This window comes from Bos taurus, chromosome X (genome assembly GCF_002263795.3).
Source record: "Bos taurus isolate L1 Dominette 01449 registration number 42190680 breed Hereford chromosome X, ARS-UCD2.0, whole genome shotgun sequence".
In the NCBI taxonomy this organism is placed as follows: Eukaryota; Metazoa; Chordata; class Mammalia; order Artiodactyla; family Bovidae; genus Bos; species Bos taurus.
Window position 1 is genome coordinate 85,271,083 of NC_037357.1, and position 21,437 is coordinate 85,292,519.

Genomic DNA, 21,437 nt, shown 5'->3' on the forward strand with positions numbered 1-21,437 from the left:
AAAGACTTTAATTATATCATAAATGCTTTTAAAAGAGCTGTATTTACATCATAGCTAATTGAAACTATACTGCATGAATTCTACAGAAAATCCAGAATTTCTTTTAAATAGCAAGCTTTTGACTGTTTTGTGGAGGATGTGGGCTTTGGAATTTGGGGATTACTAATATGTTATTTTTTTCTCTTACATTTAACATAGATATTTGTATCAGAAAGCAAGGAGACGGCACCTGGAGATGTAGACAGCTTCTACAATTTTGCTGATATACAGATGGGAATATGAAGTGCAATGAGGAACCAAGGGCTTCGTATTAAGCCCTTTTCAATTTGTGTGTTAGCAATGGGTTTTTTTTTAAACTGATGCTAAAATTGTTAAAGTCATTTTTTAAATAAATTGTTGAATACTGCATCATTTATGTGAGATTCGGAAAGAGTTCATTTTAAATTAAGTAGTTTTAATCAGCTTAAAAACCATTTAACCCAGTTCAGTGAGCTTGTAGGTTTTCTCTGCATATGATACTGTTATTAGAAAACAGAAGTGACTAGCAGTTCATTATTTTAATCCTAATTAAACATTCTTTCAAATCTCTAATTTACACTTTACTCAGTACTCTATAATACTTGTTTGAGAATATCTTCCATTTTCTTTTTTAATTTAGAAGGATTCCTTACTAGCTGATCAGTTAAAATGAACCTGTGTACATTTTTCTTGTATACATATCCAGTTAAATATTTGCTTCCTAGTTCCATAATATGGAAAATGAGATTTTGTGTACAGAGTTGACCTAATACTTTGTAAATTCAATTTTTTAATTAATAGGTATTTGATAACCAGTTTTGCAAGTAGCTCATGTTGGTATAACTGTTTAAAGACTACTTTAAACAGTTGTGAGTAGTATGCTTATTTGAATATATTCCACATTGTTTATTTTTTGAATAAAACTGTTAAATGACTCTTCTGCTTCCTGGTAGGAAAAGGTATATGGAATAATGAAACTATAGAAGCCCAATCACCAGCAGTTCACAAAGGTGATTACCGTTTTATCAACTCTTATGAGCTATTAGAATTAAAACAAAACCTTGCAGCATTTTTAGGTAAGAATACTTAAGCATCTTGATGAGTTATGCAGATTGTTAAGAAGCTAGATAAATTCCTATCAATCAATGTTCAAGTCTGGTAAAAATTATTTTGGTTGCTTTAAAGCATTATTTTCCAAATCAACCTGAACGTAATAATTTACCAGGGGGCAGGAGGGAGCTACTTGTTTAAAAATCCACATTCTTGGACCAGTCCTTAGGTGCATTGATTCAGTGCCCAGGGAAAACTGATTTAAGAGGGTTGTTGTAACAGAAAGTAATCAGAAGATTTTGATAGGTTGATCTTGTGAGAAGGGACTGAACCTGCCATCTGCATCACGTGCTGTGTGCCTAGTTACTCAGTCGTGTCTGACTCTTGCAACCCCATAGACTATAGCCTGCCAGGTTCCTCCGTCCATGGCATTTCCCAAGCAAGAATGCTGGAGTAGGTTGCCATTTCCTTCTCCATACAGAGTAGCTAATTGGAAGTTAGCTTTCGTAGGTCTATTTTTAAATTTAATTCTATTTTGATAAAACTAAGACTGAAAAAAATCACTTGCAAAAATTCCTCTTACAATTGTTACTAACAATTTATTTTCATGTTTAAACTCTCTGTGGATATTTTCAGATTCATTTACAACTACTGTATTGTATGTCCAATGTTCAGAAATAATACATTAAAAGACTTTTCACTTTAAACTAATAAGTAATGTTGACCACCTAGCCTGTGCCTCACCTGTATTAGCATCATATCATTTCAGTCTTTTATAAGAGCATTCTATATTACATAACCTCTCATTAAAATCAAAATGATTTTATAAGATGCAAATAAAAATCAGTGATGGATTTAATATAATTTTGATCATAATTTACAAATTAGCTTTGCCAAATAGTGGTCAGAGGGCATTAATTTTTCTCATAGGTAAGCTAAATTAAGCATATTCTTTCTGATCATAATTATATTATTAAATCTCATTATTCACAGTTTTAAAAATCATAATACTTTTTGTCTTCCAAAAATATAGTACAATGTTATGCAATGCTGTAGACTGAGTTCTTTATCTATGGTATTTTAGCAAAAACTCAGGAATATTACATATAAGGCAGATGTTAATTTAAAAATTTCCACTAAATTTTAGTGTCTATTAACCAAAGCCTAAAATTTTATACTCTTCAGTTAGGTAAGAGCTTTTACCCAGATTTAACTTGTCTTTTAGGACAGTTCTTGTTTCTGAATGTTTGAAAAGATTTTAAAAAATAAGTAGTACTATGGTTGTTGTTTCTATCACCTTAAACCTTGATTATAATTAGTATTATACATTTTACTTCTGAATGGCTTTTGAATTCATGCAAATGTATTAGCAATGAAAACTTAGTAATTTTATTAAGTTATAGATATTTGACATTATATTAGCTTATTTCTCTTGTGTCAATAGTACTGCTTTTTACTTCTATATATTTGTGTCTAGCTTTTGTATGTAATTTATCTAGTGTTTATAAAATGTGATTTGTAATAAATATTGTCAAAATGAAAATAATTTAACACCAATTTTTGAAGAGCACTTCTATAGTATAAATTTATTCATATGTGTACCAAAATTTGATCATGACACAACTTTTTTAATGATAAAAGTAAAATACAGTGGTCTAATCTGTCTTATATTAGTGAGAAATGAACTGTATGCCATGTTGTGTGTACAAAGCTCTCTGGAGAAATGCAGAGGAAGTAGAAAACTTGTTTTAATCTGAGGAATTTCCAGTATCATGTTCCCTTTGTTAAAAGATACATTTTGTTATGATTGAATACTTACTAAGATTAGGCATGTTTTTCTTCCATACTTGAGAAAATAGCAAATTGTGACATACTTTCAGATTTATTCAAGTAGACCTTATTTTTAAATTACTACCAAATTTACCAGCCTTTCTATCTAGCTTCTCCCTCTCCCAGCCCATAAATCAGATAAACTTCAGATTGGTGAGTTTTTTAAATAACATTTATTATTATTATTTCTATGTATAAAGCTTCTACATGTACATTTAGAGCATTTGGGGGAAAAAAACAGAACTGTACAAGACAGCAGCAAAAATTACTTCCTGCTTATTGGATAATTCTTGCTGTGCTGAGTTAAAATTTTTTTTCTCATTTTTAACTCTATTTTCCATAGGAAGAGAAGATATTGTAATTAGGGTATGATTCTCCTTCAAAATCCATTCTAGAAAATATTTCATCCTTTAAAAGTATAATCTTAAAAAGTCAAATTTCATTTTAATTTTAGTAATGAAAACTTTTTTGTGAAAATCGTTTTGGGTTTCTTTTTTGGTAGAGTGTTTGAGGAGGGGAGATGACCCCCCTGGTGAAGGGAATGGCTACCCACCTTAGTATTCTTGCCTGCAGAATTCCATGGACAGAGGAGCCTGGTGGGATACAATCCAGGGAGTCACAAATAGTCGAACACAGCTAAATGACTAACATACTTCATCCACACCTTAAAGTTGGAGAAGCTTTGTCCTAGACTATTGGCTCCTCAAGCGCTAAAATCAAGGCTTAGAAACCTTTGTATTCATAGAGAGTAGCTTAGGGTCCAGTGAAAGTTGCTCAGTTGTGTCCTACTCTTTGTGACCCCATGGATTTACAGTCCATGGAATTCTCCAGGCCAGAATACTGGAGTGGGTAGCCTTTCCCTTCTCCAGGGGATCTTCCCAACCCAGGTATCAAACCCAGGTCTCCCACATTGCAGGCAGATTCTTTACCAGCTGAGCCCCAAGAGAAGCGCTTAGGGTCCAGTAATGTGATCATTATTACATTTAATAAATGTTTCTGATTGAATGAAATAATCCAGTGCTTCATTCTATTAATTCTTTATCAGATCTTAGTCTTTCCTGTAATTCCTCTCTTCACATACTCTCCTTGATTGGCTTTGGAATAAAAACATTATACAGTGTTTACTCCCTGCTCCCTGCCCCCGTGTTTTGTGTTGAAATAGTAACCAGGGTCTCTGCCCACTGAGGCTCCTAGGGAGCTTTAAGAACATCAGTGGTATGCATTGTAAACAGATAAGAGCACAGCAGTTTCTGACTTAACTTTTCATCTGATGTTCATATTCAGGTTTTATTTAATGAGCAAAGTCAAGTCAAAGTCATTCAGTCGTGTCTGACTCTGTGCAGCCCCATGGACTATACAGTCCATGGAATTCTCCAGACCAGAATACTGGAGTGGGTAGCCTTTGCCTTTTCCTTCTCCAGGGGATCTTCCCAACCCAGGGATTGAACCCAGGTCTCCTGCCTTGCAGGCGGATTCTTTACCAGCTGAGCCACAGGGAAGCCCAAGAATACTGGATTGGGTAGCCTATCTCTTCTCCAGCAGATCTTCCCAATGCAAGGATCAAACCCAGGTCTCCCTCATTGCAGGCGGATTATTTACCAGCTGAGTGTGATAATTTATTGCAGAAGCAGTTGGAAACTAATAAAGCCAGATTTCTGAGAACATCCAGGCCATATCCCAGTAACAATAAGAAAAGCTTCATGGTATTTCTATTATTCAGAAATGTAATATATCTATCACTGAACCAGTGTATTCAATCATTATCTGGTAATTATTTGCCCATCCAGTTATATATCCACTTCTCCAGTGCTTTTTATGGACCTCCATTTGGTTATCTAGCCTCCGGTCAGTAATATAAGGAGGGGGCTATACACAATAAATACAATCAATGCACACAAATACATAACAAGTACACTGTAGGCTCACAAGTGGGCACAGAGTAGGTACTCAAATGGTTGGCACTGGTAGGCAATACATATGCTGTTGTTAGCTTATTTTGTAGGGGTACATGCCACAAATGAAAGTGAAAGTCACTCAGTCGTGTCCGACTCTTTGCCACCCCATGGACTATACAGTCCATGGAATTCTCCAGACCAAAATACCGGAGTGGATAGCCTTTTCCTTCTCCAGGGGATCTTCCCAACCCAGGGATCGAACCCAGGTCTCCTGCATTGCAGGCAGATTCTTTACCAGCTGAGCCACCAGGAAAGCCCACTTAATGAGGAAACGTGTTGCATAAACCTGAGTGGTGCACTGTTGATGCTGGGGCTGAGTTAAACAGCAGTCAGCTAGTTGCTTTGGGCTTGTGGGGAAAGTCACTTAGTCCCTCTCAGATGTTATCCTCCCTCTTTATCTCTTGACATCTTCCCACCTCAAGAGTGCTTAGGGATGAGAGTGGCATCATCATCAACAGAACACGTGCAGGATTATCCAGGGAAGTAGGGGAGGAGAAGAGTAACTCTGAGCTTCCTTTCCCTGAAGACCAGCATTATCATAGCAAGTAAGTGGTAGAGCTGGGGTTTAAATGGCTGTGTCTTAACCATTATTACAAAGAGAGGGGCCTATCAAAATTACTTGTGGGTATTTTTCAAAATATATATGGCCCTTCAGGCAGTTAGAAAATCTAAACAAGGTGATTGTGTAAAGCATTAAAGGTGGGGGAAGAAGATCAAAGATGGGCAGAGAAACAACATTCACATAGCAAAAACCAAAGATCCATCTTGACGTACTGTGGACAAAAAATGTGGATTGCCATCTCAGTAAACAACAATGTTGCCCACCATTAAGCCGTCAGGCACTGCAGCCCCCAACCCCCACCCCAAGGTGACCCTCAGAGAAATTCAGATGGAGAAAAACAGGATAATGGTCTAGATAGTTAAGATGCCTATCAAAGGAACAATTTCAATGACCAGTTCATCTTCCCGTACACAGAAAAGCACTAAAATCAGTAACTGGAGGTAACTGGATTTTTTGTGATTAGCAGTAATCTTTCGATGTTCAACTACTTTTTTTGCAAAAGCTCCTATATATCCTGGCCCCTCCCTCACCTCTTCAGAACAGTTCCTTAGAGCTATCTGAGTGGCTGGCTCCTCGGCTATAGTCCTCTCTCAGTAAGGTTCTCAAATAAAACATAACTCACAACTTTTATGTTGTGTGCTTTTCTTCAGTGGGCAGTACTGATAAGGAGTAATGTTACTTGTAGGTTACAAAACTAAGGTCTACAACAGTGTAACCACTATGCTACGTTATGTATAAGAACAGGGGAGATAATAAGTACACACACACACACACATATATTCTTAATTTTGCAAAAAGGACTACTGAAAGGGCAAATCAAAAATTGCCCACAGGAGGCAAGAGGAACCAAGGGGGATGAGGTTAGAAGTGGGAATGAGACTCCTTACAGCTTTGACTTTTGAACTTTGTAAATACATTACCTGTTTTTAGATCTGAGTTGGGGGTAAAAAGCAGAAAGAAGGTGGTTAGAGAGTAAAAGAGGAAAAGAATAAAAACAGATAGTAAAATTCACGAGAATACTTTTGCCAAAGACTATTTTTTTAACTTGGGAGGGAATTCAGTCCCTCAGTCGTGTCCCCATGGACTTTGGGACCCCATGGACTGCAGCACGCCACGCTTCCCTGTCCATCACCAACTCCCGGAGCCTACTCAAACTCATGTCCATCATGTCAGTGATGCCATCCAACCATCTCATCCTCTGTCATCCCCTTCTCCCGCCTTCAATCTTTCCCAGCATGAGGGTCTTTTTCAATGAGTCGGTTCTTCGCATCAAGTGGCCAAAGTATTGGATTTTCAGCTTCAGCATCAGTCCTTCCAATGACTATCCAGGACTGATTTCCTTTAGGATTTACTGGTTGGATCTCCTTGCAGTCCAAGGGACTCTCAAGAGTCTTCTCCAACACCACAGTTCAAAAGCATCGATTCTTCAGTGCTCAGCTTTCTTTACAGTCCAACTCTCAAATCCATACATGACCACTGGAAAAAACCATAGCTTTGACTAGATGGACCTTTGTTGGTAAAGTAATTGGAGGGAATTTAGGGAAAGTAAAAAGTTAGTACACAGAGATGGCTGGTAAGAGATGACCTTTGGCTTGATACCTTAGACTGAATCTGAGGTCCAGATAGAAAAGGTGTTTCCTGAGTGACTGAGAGAGTTGAGGAAGAATCCAACTTGATGAAGGAATAGGAACCAAATAACTATCACGTCAGTGGCACATCTTCTGTTGCTATTCCTGTGCATTACTCTGCCCTCCTTGGCATGTGTTCTCCCTGCAGTGGAAGCATGGAGTCTTAACCACTGGACCACCAGGGGAGCCCCTCCCACTTTTTGCTGTGAATGTCAATGCCACTTATATTTCAGAAGAGTGCCTCTAAATCTTCTCATGAAGATCCATAGATAGTTGTTGTCTTTTATTTTTTAAGATCACACTTTGTTCCCTGTAGCATTTTTCTCTGATAATCATTGCCTTGTTCTTTAAACTTTCTCCCACCTTGGTTCCTGTGATAATGATGCAGTTATCCACCATCCATGAATTCACTGAACGCTGCTTCTTGGGCCAGGCACTGTGCTAGATTCAATTTTTCCTACTTCTTTGAGACTTAGTTTCTTTGGATAGCTCATTTCTTTTTTATTCTCTTACCTTCATTTTCCCTCTTCCATCTCAGCTGTCATCACAGTACAAGGGTCAGTTGTGAATCCTCTGCTTTGATCACCATGTCCTCTCCTTTGGCTCCATGAACCTTTCTCACAGCTTCAACCAGAACCACTGAGGACAGCTGTTTATCTGACTGCTATTGCTCAATCTTCAACTCTACCAAATATGTCCACTCCAGTAGTTAAATTTTAATTGTTCTCCTGGTCTCACCACATACTACACTGAACTCATCACATTTCTCCTTCCTAGATGGTCTCCCTGTCCTGGCATCTTTGTTTTCATTGATGACACAGAATTATCTCAGTTATACCATTGCCATTTTGGAGTCATAGTAGAATGTTCTTCCCCCACCCAACCCACCCCTTGCTAGACATTTTTTTTTGTTTTTTGGGTTTTTTTGCTAGGTAGCTCTTAACTAGCTCTGATGTTGAAATGTTTCCATTCTCCATCCTCCCCTTTTCATGCCCATACTCATCAACTTAATGTAGCTGCATGGTTTTTATATGAGTCTTCTCACTAGAAACCCTATTTAAGATCTTTGCTTGCTTCCTCCAATGCATTCCATACACTGCAGGGTTTTGCCCTACATAGTAAAGAGCATAGCCTTTGGGGGTAGTTTTCTAAATTAATTTTTATTGGAGTATTGTTGCTCTACAATAGTTTTTGCTGTGCAGCAAAGTGAATCAACCATACATATACATATACCCACTCTTTTTAGATTTCCTTCCCATTTTCGCCACCATAGAGCAATGAGTAGAGTTTCCTGTGCTATACAGTAGTTTCTCATTAGTATGTATATATCAACCTCAATCTCCCTTTGGGGGTGGTTTTGTTACCATTAATCTCACAGCATCTTGTGACACTTCCTATTGTGGAACTCTTAAATTTCTCTCCCAAGCCAGATCGTCAACTTTTGGAGTAATCCAAATGATGAACACTTTCATTTTCAAGTCTAGGACCACTTTCTTAAAGAACAAAAATAACATAAAAAACCAAGTGGAGGGGAGTAGTGGAGGGATGAATTGGGAGTCTGGGATTAGCAGATGCAAACTATTATATGTAGAATAGATAAACAACTACTATGGATAAAGGTCCTACTGTATAGCACAGGGAACTATGTTCAATAACCTGTAATAAATCATAATGGAAAAGAATATGAAAAAGAATATATACATGTGTGTATAACTGAATCACTTTGCTATACAAGAGAAATTAACATAAATCAACTATAATTCAATAAAATACATTTTTTAAAAACTGAGCAACGACTACATGCCAGGTACTTCCACAAAATTAACTTTGGTATAGCCCACAGCAGCTATCACAGGATGCTGACAAAAGTCAACAGTTACTTGTCTAAAGAGCTCAGTCCTCCACTTTAGCCGTTTGATCTCCTGACTGTAGAATAGTCATGATCAATGAAAACTGATCTTTGCTTATGTTCCTCTCCATGCCTGGAAACTTTGATCATTCTTACTGCCCACCCCCTTACCCCAAAGCTTCAAATTCTGCCCTTCTTTCAGGACCGGCCTTATTTCTATCTCCTCCAGTAAGCCACTGGCCTCTGATCATTTGAACAAGTCAGATCAGAGTTGCAAAGAACAATTATGGATTTGAGAACCATCAGATCTGGATTTGACTTAAATTCTGCTATGTATACTACCTTTGTAGATCTCCAAAAGCCATATATGTCTATAGTTTTATCCTCTGTAAAATGAAAATAATGCCTGTTTTTCAGTTATTTTGAGTACTCAGTGAAATAAAGTAAAATTTCTAGACTAGTGTTAACTCTTCTTAATCATGCAGAACTCTGAAGTGTTACTTTTCTTGTGTCTTATTTTTCTAAAATGGCACAAAATTCACTGCGGACAGACACCAAGACTTCTGTACCTGCCATCTGTTAGCCTCAGGCAGCCAAATACTGCCTGATTGTAGATTTGAATACCAATGATTGTAGACTTGAACCATATCTACAAAGCACCTTCACATCTCCATCTAGATTAGTGTTTGAATGAATAGCTGGGAACTATAACCTAGCCCTGTAACACTAATGGTGTTGGTTGGTGTTTCATTTTGTTTTTAAATTCCATCAGAACACTTTGATCTTTGTGAAAATAAATCACAAGCCTGAACAAGCTTCCAAGAAGAGAGAATACTGGTTGGATGAATACAAATATAAACACGTATAGGGGGCTCTAGTACTCTAGTTAGTGTTAGTCACTCAGTCGTGCCGGACTCTTTGCGACCCCATGGACTGCAGTCCACCAGGCTCCTCTGTCCATGAGATTTTCCAGGCAAGGATACTGGAGTGGCTTGCCATTTCCTTCTCCAGGGGATCTTCCCAACCCAGGGATCGAACCCGGGTCTCCTGCACTACAGGCAGATCCTTTACCGACTGAGTTACAAGGGAAGCCCTCTAGTACTCTAATGCAAATACCTAAGAACATTGAACTTTTATGAGCTGAGATGATGAGTCATATGTAACAACGTCTTAAGCTAGGCAGCTAGGCAGCCCAACAACTCCAAAATGTGTTTAAGATCCTAGGTTGTATCTTCCTGCTCTGCCATCATGTTAACTTTTTTGTTATGCCAGTAACATGTCTTTCATACCTCTAAGTATGTGACTGCTTTCTAGGTAGAAATAACACAGAAGGGGAATGCCAAAAGGCCAGCTAAGTCTGTACTTTTCCATTGGGAAAATACTAACTTTCCCAGAAGTCTCACTCAGTGGACTTCTACTTATATCTCATTTGCCAGAGCTCAATCAAATGGCCATCCTACCTTCTAGAAAGTATTCCCTATTCTTACTGCGCATATTGTCTCCCTGGAAAATTGAGGTTCTGACAGTAAGATCAAAAGATCAAAATGACTATTTGGTAAGCAACTATCAGTATTTGCAACATGAAACTTACAATCTGTATAGTTTAGAATATACCACAAACAAATGGGAGGGGGAAAGTTTAAGAACATTTCCCCAAATAGCCCAAAAGTTTTTTCAGAGGAATAAAGAATGGAATGAGATCATTTGGGTAAAATATCTCAGAGGAGTAAAAAAATTCCCAAGAAATTTCTGAAGAACTTCAGGAACCAAATTATTGCTGTTGTGATTCAAAGAAACAAAACAACAACAAAAAAAAACATGTATACCATTCAGTTCAGTTCAGTTCAGTCGCTCAGTCGTGTCTGACTCTTTGTGACCCCATGAATGGCAGCATGCCAAGCCTCCCTGTCCATCTCAGGGAGTTCACTCAAACTCACGTCCATCGAGTTGGTGATGCCATCCAGCCATCTCATCCTCTGTCGTCCCCTTCTCCTCCTGCCCCCAATCCCTCCCAGCATCAGAGTCTTTTCCAATGAGTCAACTCTTCGCATCAGGTAGCCAAAGTACTGGAGTTTCAGCTTTAGCATCATTCCTTCCAAAGAACACCCAGGACTGATCTCCTTCAGAATGGACTGATTGGATCTCCTTGCAGTCCATGGGACTCTCAAGAGTCTTCTCCAACACCACAGTTCAGAAGCATCAATTCTTCAGTGCTCAGCTTTCTTCACAGTCCAACTCTCACATCCATACATGACTACTGGAAAAATCATAGCCTTGACTAGACAGACCTTTGTTGGCAAAGTAATGTCTCTGCTTTTTAATATGCTATCTAGGTTGGTCATAATTTTCTTTCCAAGGAGTAAGCGTCTTTTAATTTCATGGCTGCAGTCACCATCTGCAGTGATTTTGGAGCCCAAAAAAATAAAGTCTGACACTATTTCCACTGTTTCCCCATCTATTTCCCATCGAGTGATGGGACCACATGCCATGATCTTCGTTTTCTGAATGTTGAGCTTTAAGCCAACTTTTTCACTCTCATCTTTCACTTTCATCAAGAGGCTTTTTAGTTCTTCTTCATTTTCTGCCATAAGGGTGGTGTCATCTGCATATCTGAGGTTATTGATATTTCTCCCGGCAATCTTGATTCCAGCTTGTCCTTCTTCCAGCCCAGTGTTTCTCATGATGTACTCTGCATAGAAGTTCAATAAGCAGGGTGACAATATACAGCCTTGACATACTCCTTTTCCTATTTGGAACCAGTCTGTTGTTCCATGTCCAGTTCTAACTTTTGCTTCCTGACCTGCATATAGGTTTCTCAAGAGGCAGGTCAGGTGGTCTGGTATTCCCATCTCTTTCAGAATTTTCCACAGTTTATTGTGATCCACACAGTCAAAGGCTTTGGCATAGTCAATAAAGCAGAAATAGATGTTTTTCTGGAACTCTCTGGCTTTTTCCATGATCCAGCAGATGTTGGCAATTTGATCTCTGGTTCCTCTGCCTTTTCTAAAACCAGCTTGAACATCTGGAAGTTCATGGTTCATGTATTGCTGAAGCCTGGCTTGGAGAATTTTGAGCATTACTTTACTAGCATGTGAGATGAGTGCAATTCTGCGGTAGGTTGAGCATTCTTTGGCATTGCCTTTCTTTGGGATTGGAATGAAAACTGGTCATTAGAGATGCATAATTTATGGATGGCTTTGACTAGAGTAGAGAAGGCCTGGAACAGTTTTCATGGCCTTCTGTCTATGCCATAAGATCCTGGTGCTTATATCTTCAGAAAGTCAGATACAGAGACTTCTGAAAAGTCACTTAGATGATGGTTTCCAAAAGGATCCACTCTCTCCTAAGCCACACATGGTGCAGTTTACTTCTAATATGGAAAATGATGGTTAGTCTCTAAAGTTGAGCATCCTCTGGAATCAGACAGTTCATCCCTTTTGAAATTTCCAATCTAGAAAAATCCTATCTAAGGAGAGAAGACAAAGTTCTAGATTCTGGATTTATACATAAAAGTAAAGACAGTGGTTGTATCATTCAGGATTCCACCAGAGAAACAGAATCAAGGAATTGGCTTAGGTGATTGGGGGCTGGCTAGGTAAGTCCAAAATCTGAAGCCTGTAGATGGGGGTATCAGGATGGGCAGGCTGAAGCTCTGAGGCACAAGCTGATGCTGCTGTTTATGGGTAGGATTTCTTCTTCAGGGAAGCCCTAGCTCCTAAGGCCTTAAACTGATTGAATTAGGTCCACCCAGATTATCTAGGATAATCTTCCTCACTTTAAGTCAACTGTTTATAGACTTGAATCATATCTACAAATTGCCTTCACACCCCTATCTTGATTACTGTTAAATGAATAGTTAGGAACTATAGCCTAGCCCTGTAACACTAATGGTGTTGCTTGGTATTTATTTTGTGTTCAAATTCCATCAGAACACTTTGTTCTTTGTAATAATAAATCACAAACCTGGATGAGCTTCCAAGAAGAGAGAGAGCCAATATTATCAGTCTGTCGCATCAGCATTAATACATATTTGGTCTATAAAGGTCATTAGCCAGCTGGTAACAGGAAACTTCATTGATTATAACTCACCCATTGGGTGTATGCTATTGCTTGATTCCACTAAATTGTTTTCAGCTTATTGGGCTTCCCTGATAGCGTAGTTGATAAAGAATCTGCCTGCAATGCAGAAGACCTGGGTTTGATCCCTGGGTTAGGAAGATCCCCCGGAGAAGGGAAGGCTACCCACTCCACTATTCTGGCATGGAGAATTCCATGGACTATCCATGGAGTCTCAAAGAGTCGGACACAACTGAGGGACTTTCACTTTCTATTGGTAAGAAAACTAGTTCTCCAACTAAGTTGCAGTTTCTTCCTAAAAAGGAACAAAGTATTTCAAGGAATAGGTGTGTATTTCTTCATCTGTAAATCATGTATTATCTATTTATTTGGCTGTGTTGCACAGCTTTTAGGATCTTAGTTTTCTGATCAGGGATTGAACCCAGGTCCCAGCAGTGAAAGTGCTGAGTCATAACCACTGCACCGCCAGGGAATTCCCATCATGCAACAAATGTTTAATGAATATTGGGCTAGATTAATTGACAATTTTTACCTTCACTTGATATAAAAATGGTGGATGTTTTAAATAATGAAACCTACACAAGAGTAAAAAGCATTTTGTTTGAAGCATATCTACTCTCTGTTAATGGTGTGGGGAAAGTTATTTTCTCTCTCAATCTCAGTCTGTGTACCTGTGAAGTGGGAATAATGATTACTATCTGGAGGGTTTGGGGAAGGATTAGATGACAAAATGTAAGTTGAAACACTTGAAACACACTAGATTCTCCGTACATTGATTTTCTGTCTCCTTCCATGGTAGCCTTCACAAGTGAAATCCTGTGAATTAAAAGTTCTCTCCAATGTTCTTTGCAGATTGTTTCTATTTGATAGAATTATTTTGGATATCAATATATAGCAAAGAATCAACCGAGGTTACCAGTGCTTGTGAATTTATCACACTGGCTATACTCTTTCACTGTAGTTTCTTTTGTATTTACTTACGTGCATGTTTACATGTTATCGTTTCAACCACGAGTGCAGATAAAATTCTCCATGTGTTTACAATTGCTTTTTTGTTTGAAAAATCAACAATTTTTCAAATTTTATCTGAAAATGTTCCTGAGTCATAGACGCAAAGTTCTGAACAAAGGTTAGGTGTCATCAGATTTCACAAGTCTGAATTATTTGGCTGAGGAATATTTGGCTGAGGAAAAGGGAGCATATCTTAAATTCTTTTCCTTATCAGTCTTTCTCATGTGGCCTGGCAGATGCACGGGTTATTTTGTTTTATTATTAATTGTTAATTGTGGCTCAACTGGTAAAGAATCCACCTGCAATGCAGGAGACCTGGGTTCGACCCCTGGGTTGGGAAGATCCCCTGGAGAAGGGAAAGGCTACCCACTCTAGTATTCTGACTTGGAGAATGATGGCACCCCACTCCAGTACCCTTGCCTGGAAAATCCCATGGACGGAGGAGCCTGGTAGGCTGCAGTCCATGGGGTCGTGAAGAGTCGGACACGACTGAGCGACTTCCCTTTCACTTTTCACTTTCATGCATTGGAGAAGGAAATGGCAACCCACTCCAGTGTTCTTGCCTGGAGAATCCCAGGGACGGGGGCGCCTGGTGTGCTGCCGTCTATGGGGTCGCACAGAGTCCGACACGACTGAAGCGACTTAGCAGCAGCATATAGTCCATGGGGTTGCAAAGGGTCAGACATGACTGAGAAACTTTCACTTTCACACAAATAATACCATTTTATTTTCCCTGAGAAAAATGGAAATAAATCTAAAATCCTCTTTGATTCCTACTCCCCATTGATAACTACCATCATCAATTTGGTCTGTATTCTTCCAGACCATTTGTCTATGGATTTACACATATATTACAGTACACAGACAGATGAAATTATATGGAAAGTAGCTCTTTTGCTTGTCTAAGGAAAATGGGGCCTATTATTGATTTTTATCATATAAAATTGGTGTGATGGGTAAGAGAGACTGGAAAGAAAAGAGAAGGATGGAAGGTCTTGCCAAGAGTGATAATTTAGTTCACTGTATTTCTTTGGCCTTTTCACTTTCAGTCCCCCTGAGCCCATTTCGGGCAAGCTACACATCATAATGTCTGCATAGGCAGTATAAAGATCTTGCATCCAGTTTCATCAAGGACTGGCTCAACAAAGACAGATACACAGTCCCCTAGGCCTTCTGAAAGTCTCTCTCCACTGAAGTCCAAGCATTAGTACTTCTAATTTACAAATTAAAAAAAGAAAGAAAAAGAAAAATAGTTTTGGCTTTAAAGTGCAAGCTGAAGTCATCATGATGGCAAATTCTTTCTGTTTTCCAAGTGAAACAAAAATCTCTTTGTTAATCATTTCATTAATTTCTTTTAAATGATGAGGTAACTTCATGTTCCAGACAAGAAGAAAAGTCCATCATAAAGAGAATCTGGTGCTGGAAAGAGGAATGTGGGCTGGCCAGATACCACAGGACTTGAGGAAACATAGAGGTGAGGTCCCTGGTTTCTCAATATTCCAGATTGGGTGCTGGAGAAGCCTGAAACCTAGAATCTCCAATTATAGCAGACCGAAGCAAACAAAAACAAACAAAGTCGAAGAAAAACCTGTTCTTTCTGGCCAAAGTACCTGGAAAGGAGAGAAACCGAGTCCAGAGGAGAGAAACCTTTTTGACAGCAAGTGAGGACCGGCACTAGACTTTGGTCCTCCATTCTGTAGCTGTAGTCAGCTAGGGAAAATGCTTTCCTATGCTTTCTTCTTCCTCAAAGAGCACAAACCGTGTGAGTGGGAGTGCCGTAGCACCAGACGGCCTGGGAAGCCCTCCCTACCCCCACTCCACCCCTCATGGAGAGCAAGCTGGAGCCACAGTGGCAGCCACACTGGCATGGGTGGGAGTAGGGGGGAGGGGAAGGTGGGGGTGGGGATGGTTCTGTGCTCTGCCGGCAAGAAATCCACACCACTGTGGCCCACCCGGCAACACCAGGTAGCCAGGGCTAGCACTTTCAGCCCCAGCAGGCCTGGCATCTCCCAACCCCCTCCCCTCAACCTGGTGACATGCCAAGACCAGGGAGGCACAGGATCTCCTGACCCCCATCAAGTGGCAGGTGGTGGGGAGTCACTTTCCTCTCCCACCACGGGTGTTGGCTGAGAGCACACGGGGGAGTTTGGATCTCTGTCACTCCTCTCCCACAAAGCACAAAGAGAGGATCCAGAGAGCCCCTCCCCCTGCCTGCTGTGTCAGTGGAGACCAAGTGAGAGGTCTAGACTTTTACCCTTGTCTGCCAGTGGCAACTATTGCCCTCATTCTCTCAATAAGAAAGTGAAGAGAGGATCTCAAAGAGGAGGGAGCTGGGGCGGGATTCTTTAAATCTGTATAGAAGTCCTGGAAAGATACCTGACTGACCACAAGGAAAAACCGACTAAATCAACATGTTTGAAGGTCTGAGAACTGAACTACAGTGTGGAATACCTCTTCACTTGTCAAGGTCGTTTCAAATAGTACACAAACAAAGCAGACAGGGATAGTACTGCAAAGGTTCTAAAAACAAAATTGTCATTGGAACCACAGCCCACAAAAGAAGGCTAGCACCTGTACACTAAACCTAAATAGGATTACTGCCTGCTGAAATAGAAGATTTAAGTAGTATCCAGAGTCTCCTAATGTGCAAAATGTCCAAGAGACAATAGAAAAACACTCATCATACCAGGATCTAGTAAAATCACACCTTGACTGGGAAAAGAGAATTAACGGATATACCACTGAGATCAATCAGAGGTTATAGTTATCTTGAACGAACTATAGCGTAGCTGTCATAAAAAATGTTTCAGTGAACAATTACAAATTCTCTTGAAACAAATGGAGAGAGAATTCCCTGGCAGTCCAGTGGTTAGTACTCCCTGCTCTCACTAGACTATGATTGAGGACAGAACAATAATATTTCTCCAATCTGAACAAAAGAGAGAAAAGAGGGGTAAAACTTCCCCTGTTGTTGGACAGTAACAAAAAAAGTGCTAATATTCATAAAATTGAAGTCACTGAAAGAGAAGTGAAAACGAATTTAAAGAAATAATGGCTGCAAATGTCCCAAATTTGGTGAAAGACATGAATTTACAAATTCAAGAAGCTCAGTGAAACCCAGATAGGAAAACTAAAAAATATCCACACTAAGACATATCATAAATAATTTCTGAAAACTAAAGATAAAGAAAACAAATCTTGAAAGAAGCTAGAGGGGAAAAAAATGCATTATCTGCAGAATAACACTGATTTAGATGATGGTGAATTTCTCGTCAAAAATTACAAAGGCTAGAAGGAAGTAACACATTTTTCAAATGATGGGAGAAAAGAATAGTCATATCTGGGAATTCACTGGTGGTCCAGTGGTTAAGACTCCATGCTTTAACTGTTGAGGGAATGGGTTCAATTCCTTGTTGGGGAATTAAGATCTGCAAGCCGTACAGTACAGCAAAAAAAAAAAAAAAATCAAACCTGAATTCCATGATCAGCAAAATATCCTTCAGGAATAAAGGGGAAATAAAGACATTCCTGGATAAGAGAAAACTTATAACATTTTTTATTAACAGACTTACTATTAGTGAATGGTAAAGGGAAACTCTCCAAACACAATGGAAATGATAACAGAAGGAAGCTCGGAACTTTAGAAAGAAAGGGAAACAAGAAACCATCACAATATTGTAAAGTAATTATCCTCCAATTAAAATAAATTAATTTTAAAAAAATGAAGGGAAACAAATGTGTCAAAATAAGGATAAATATAGTAGATTATCCTTCTCATGAATTTTTTCAATCATGATGGATTGTTGAAACAAAATTATAACACCATCTGATGTTGGGTTTCATGTATACAGAGAAATAGATAAGAAAACTGTATTTTAAAAGTGGGAGGGTAAAGGGATATAAATGAAAATAAGATTTCTACACTTTACTAGAATTGGTAAAATTATGGCCATAGTACACTGTGATATTACATATGTGTATTTTAATATCTAGAGCAAACATTAAGAAAACTATACAAGGAATTCCCTAGTGGTCCAGTGGTTAGGCCTCTGTGCTTCCACAGCTGGGGGCCTGGGTTCAATTCCTAGTCCAGGAACTAAGATCCTTCATGCCATAAGGCAGGGCAAAAAAAAAAAACAAAAACTATATAAAAGGATATACTCAAAAAAACAATGCAAATCAAAATGGAATTCTAAAAAAATATTCAAGCAACCTACAGTTAGGCAAGAAAAGGAAAACAGAGGAATGAGAAATTGAGGGGAAAACAAAAAGCAAATAAGAAAACATTAGACTTTAGCCCTAAGGTATCAATGACTATGCTAAAGGTAAATAGTATAAATACATGAGTTAAAAATAGCTCTGTATTTTATACAGTATTCTAACGCATATATATGGAATTTAGAAAGATGGTAACAATAACCCCGTGTACGAGACAGCAAAAGAGACACTGATGTATAGAATAGTCTTATGGACTCTGTGGGAGAGGGAGAGGGTGGGAAGATTTGGGAGAATGACATTGTAACATGTAAAATATCATGTAAGAAACGAGTTGCCAGTCCAGGTTCGATGCACGATACTGGATGCTTGGGGCTAGTGCACTGGGACGACCCAGAGGGATGGTATGGGGAGGGAGGAGGGAGGAGGGTTCAGGATGGGGAACACATGTATACCTGTGGTGGATTCATTTTGATATTTGGCAAAACTAATACAATTATGTAAAGTTTAAAAATAAAATAAAATTTAAAAAAAATAGCTCTGTATTTTAATGGCATTTAACAGAATGGCTTTTAAAAATACCCTACTATATGTTGGCTACAAGAAACTCACTTCATGTATAACATGGATAGGTAGAAAGTAAAATGATAGAAAAGGATATACTATTTAAACATTAATTTATAAAACTAGGAGTGGCTATATTAATATAAGATAAAGTAGACTTCGGAGCAAACAAAATTATAGGGATGAAGAGGAATATTACATAGTGATAAAAGAGTCAATTCACCAGGAAGACATAGCAATCCTAAATGTGTATGCACCAAACACAGGGCTTCAAAACACATGAAGTAAACTCTAATAGAACTGGAAGGAGAAACAGACATATCTATAACTATAGTTGGAAACTTCAATACTCATTCTCAGCAATAGAACTACTAAACATAAAATCAGCAAGATTATACAGCTCAACAACATCATAAAACAAGAGGACCTAATTTATAGGACACTCCACCCAAAAACATAATTCACATTCTTTTCAAATACCATTCACCAAGATAGCTCATATTCTGAGTCATAAAACAAACTTCAACAAAATGTCAAAGAACTGATATCATACAGAGTATGTTCTCAGACCATAATGGAATCAAATTAGAAATCAATAACAAAGTCAACAGGAAAATCCCCCAATACTAGGAAACTAAATAACACATTTTTCATTAATCCATAGGTCGAAAGGAAATCTCAAGGGAAATTTTAAAAAATATACTGAACTGAATAAAACTGAAAATACAACACATCAAAATTTGTGGAATGTAGCTAAAATAGTGCTGGCATGGGAATTTAGAACTAAATGCTTACATTAGAAAAGAGGAAAGGTCTCAAATCAATCATATAAGCTCCCATTACAGGAGACTAGAAAAAGAAGGACAAAAGAAAATGAACCCAAAGTGAGCAAGCAGAAGGAAGGAAATAACAAAGATAAGAACAGAAATCAATGAAATTTAAAAACAGGAAAACAATAGAGAAAATCAATTAAACAAAAAGCTGTTTCTCTGAAAAGGTCAATAAAATTTATAAACCTATAGAACTAATTGACTAAGATTAAAAAGAGAGAAGACATAAATCACTAATATCACAAATGAGCCAGAGAAATCTTTTCACAGATCCTGCAGCCAATTGAAAGGGAAATAAAGTTCTCAACCCAGTACCCAAAGTCTTTGGAAGAAAGATGCTATGGAAATGTTTGCCTATAGCAAACATATAGTCAATCCGTGACCAAAATATTCATTTAAAAATGTCACTATTTGCTTTTCTCTCCCCCTCTTTTTTTTTTTTTGGCCACATTGTGTGGTTTGTGAGATCTCAGTTCCCTAACCAGGGATTGAACCCAGGCCACAGCAATGAACGCCCAGAATCCTAACCACTAAGCCACCAGAGAACACCCCCAAAATGTCACTATTTGGAAAAGAAACTTGCAAATTATTGTATTTCTTTGACATTAGGAACACCCCCCCCCAAAAAAAAAGCTACCATATGATCCAGGAATTCCACTTCTGGGAATATATCCAAAGGAATGGAAATCAGGATCTCGTGAAATATCTGCACTCCTATGTTCAAGGTAGCAATATTCACAAGAGCCAAGGTATGGAGGCAACCTAAGAGTGTCAACAGATCAAGTAATGGATCAAGTAAATATGATATATGTGTATATATATATTTATTTATATACCATATATTCAAGAATATCACTCAGCCTTAAAAAAAGAGAAGGAAATCCTATTATTTGTGACAACATTGATGAATCTGGAGGGCATTATGTTACGTGAAATAAGTCAGAGAAAGACAAATACTGCATGGTATCACTTACATGTGAAATTTTTAAGTTAAACTGATAGAAACAGAGAATAGAATAGTGGTTGCCAGGGACTGATGGAGTAGGGAGAACTGAGAGATGTTGGTTTAATGGTACAAACTTCCAGGGGATTCCCGGGTGGTTCAGTGGTTAGGACTCCGTGCCTCCACAATAGGGGACACAGGTTTGGTCCTTGGTCTGGGAACTAAGATCCCACATGCCACGTGGGCAAAAAAAAAAACAAACAAACTTTCAGCTATAAAATGAAGAAGGTCTGAGACTCTAATGTATAACATTGTGAGTATAGTTGATAATACTATATTGTATAATTGAAATTGCTAAGAAAGTAGAACTTAAATGTTCTCACGAAAGAAAAAGAGAGTAAATATGTGAGATGATGGATGTGGTTTTTTTTTTTTTTTTTTTTTTTAAGGAATACTATGGGGAATTCCCTGGTAGTCCAGTAACTAGGACTCTGAACTTCGACTGCAGGGGACATAGGTTCAATCCCTGGTCAGGAAACCAAGATCCTGAATGCCATGTGGTGTAAAAATAAATAAATATATTTTTTTAAAAAAGGAATACTATGAAAAACCCTATGTGTATAAATTCGACAACTTAGATAAAATGGACTGATTCCTTGAAAAACACAAATTATCACAACTCAGAAAATATGAAATTTATAATCTGAATGGTCCAATAACTATTAAAGAAATTAGATTTGTAATTTAAAAGGTCTTGGGAAGAAAAGTTCCAGGTCCACATGGTTTCACTGGAAAATTCTACCAAACATTTAAAGAATTAACACCAATTTTCCACAGTCTTTTCCAGAATATCAAAGAGAAGGGAGCATTTCTGTGTAAGGGGTTTCCAAGACCATCCCTGTGCT

The 21,437-nt window shown here is 38.3% G+C and overlaps 1 protein-coding gene across 2 annotated transcripts in view; it reads left to right on the forward strand.

Moving 5' to 3' along the window:
* The window catches only part of RP2 (RP2 activator of ARL3 GTPase), a 48,473-nt gene extending 44,562 nt beyond the window's left edge, over positions 1–3,911 (forward strand). The window contains exon 5 of one of the 2 annotated variants that reach the window (NM_001035403.1): positions 199–407. In NM_001035403.1, the coding sequence (NP_001030480.1) occupies positions 199–282 (84 nt within the window). In that variant the 3' untranslated portion in view covers positions 283–407. Of the gene's footprint in view, positions 1–198 lie in introns of both variants that reach the window. The other variant, XM_005228079.5, reaches the window with a different exon arrangement.
* The last annotated feature ends 17,526 nt before the right edge of the window (positions 3,912–21,437 follow it).